Raw genomic sequence first — 1,775 nt, 5'->3', positions numbered from 1 at the left:
GCACGGAAATTTCCTTAATATTTTTTGCATGAATTGAGAAGAAATAATTGCATTGGTCAAACAAAGACCTGGTATAACGCATGACTAAGTTCTTGTCTTGCTGTGTGAAGCTGCTGCTCCAAAGCAAAATTAGAAAGCATAAGAGCATCCCACTCCTGCAAAATCAGAGAAAAACTAGTTCATGAGAGTATTGCAGGGGTCAGGGAAATAGTACCATAGTGCAGACTTCACCATCAAGGGAAATGTTATCAACAGAATTTTAGGATTATCATTCATATATTTGAGCAGTTATTAAATGTGATCATTCTGACTCTATGACAAATATGAAAACGTAAAAAAAAAGGGTGGATCAACAAATATATAGCAGAGTTCCTGATTCCACATTAATATAACTGACGAGCAGGCAATTTTTCTAGCTTTAGCTTAGTGTAAGTTACATCTCTGTAGATGCTAAAGAATACACTTAAACAGCTCCACGGTGTTGCAGCTTGCAGGAAGCCCGGAACTGTTTATCGTTGACGTTAGAAGCACACTACGAATTCACTGTGGGTGGTTGACCTATAATTATATAGTAAACTAACAAGACAACAATGATTATCAACAGTTCAGAATCAATTTAGATATTCAGAATTCCACTTACGTTTTGAAAGATTCCAAGGAGTCCGGGAATGCTTGCAGCCTGCAGAGGCCTGGGCCTCACGACCTGTGAACAATAGAGCTCATCAGTGGGGGTTTTCGAAGATTGAATCCCTGAATATTTGAGGGGTGATGTGGCAAGTTACTTTTAGCTACTTAGTTTAGTGCCGCCACATAGGAGGATATGGCATAGATAATCTACGGAAGCATGCAATTTCGAAAATTTGTTAGCATTCCAGATAGGCTTCACCTTGTTGGTCTTCACCAGCACGATGTCGTCCATGGAGAGTTCCTCCTTCGTAACTGGACACTTTCCATGGTCCTGTGCCACAGCAACCCACGCAATCTTAGCGCAAACAGGATAAAGAAATGAGAGGCGAGATCTAAGACGTATTACCGACCTCAATGTAGCGCTCGATGAGCCGCCGCTCAAAGAGGAGCCCCGACCTCTTTGATACCACCGGCTCATCCGGCACCTCGCCGGAGACTTCAGGTCCAAACGTAGAGGCAACGGAAGACGAATTAGCGCACGGGAAGACGGATCGGGTAGCTAGGGTTTTGAAGAAAATAAAGGATGGGGGACTGAGGCAAAGGAGCTTACTTGCACAGATCATGGTGGCCGCGGCGAAGGTAGAGCCGGGAACAGCACGAGGACGCGGGACCTCTCAGGTCGCAATCTCGCTGGCGGTGGCAGTGGCGGCGCGCCGGCGACGGGTGGACGAGGCGGCGGGGAACGAAGGTTGTAGCCGCTAGGGTTTTAATTCGAGTGGAGTGGGAAATTTTGTCTTCTCGGCGGGGAGGGAAATTACAAGAGGAGGCTCGGCCTTCACGAAATCTTCATCCATGCCCTTGGACATGGGGGATTTCTTTGCTGTCGTCACTGGGCTTTCTTCGGATGGCCCAGGCCCAGCAAAACCTGAGAAAAGGTCTATTTTGAAACGAAGCAAGAAGCTTTCGAATTCACTTAAATTACGGAAGTGTCCCAAAAAAACTTAAATTACGAAAGTGTCTCAAAAAGAACTTAAATTGCGAAAAAATGTATAGAACCTTCCCTCTCTTTAGGTTTTAGCTTCTCCCGGGGCGATCTGCCGCCGCCTTGATCAATCCCTTGGTGCGTGAAGGGGGTTAGGGTTCGTCAC

At 45.9% G+C, this 1,775-nt stretch overlaps 1 protein-coding gene across 1 annotated transcript; it reads right to left on the bottom strand.

Annotated features, from left to right (window-relative positions):
- Positions 1-12: 12 nt before the first annotated feature.
- LOC125528949 (pre-mRNA-processing factor 19-like) lies at positions 13-1,474 on the bottom strand. The gene is made up of 5 exons (XM_048693394.1): positions 1,238-1,474; positions 1,038-1,123; positions 887-958; positions 641-703; positions 13-155 (listed from the first exon to the last, which is right to left on the bottom strand). Exons 1-5 carry the CDS (start codon positions 1,248-1,250, stop codon positions 57-59), a joined length of 333 nt encoding a protein of 110 aa, XP_048549351.1. The 5' UTR covers positions 1,251-1,474; the 3' UTR covers positions 13-56.
- Between the last annotated feature and the right edge of the window lie 301 nt (positions 1,475-1,775).

The sequence above is a fragment of the Triticum urartu genome, chromosome 1 (genome assembly GCF_003073215.2).
Source record: "Triticum urartu cultivar G1812 chromosome 1, Tu2.1, whole genome shotgun sequence".
In the NCBI taxonomy this organism is placed as follows: Eukaryota; Viridiplantae; Streptophyta; class Magnoliopsida; order Poales; family Poaceae; genus Triticum; species Triticum urartu.
The sequence above is the reverse complement of the archived record's forward strand: the minus strand, read 5'-3'. Positions and strand labels throughout refer to the sequence as shown.

What these genes read in the sequence shown, in the direction of transcription:
- LOC125528949 (XM_048693394.1), bottom strand. An exon ending in TCATCGAGCGCTACATTGAG is followed by an intron (nt 959 to 1,037) that starts GTCGGTAATACG and finishes GCTGTGGCACAG; the next exon opens with GACCATGGAAAGTGTCCAGT. An exon ending in TCCTTGGAATCTTTCAAAAC is followed by an intron (nt 156 to 640) that starts GTAAGTGGAATT and finishes CTGATTTTGCAG; the next exon opens with GAGTGGGATGCTCTTATGCT.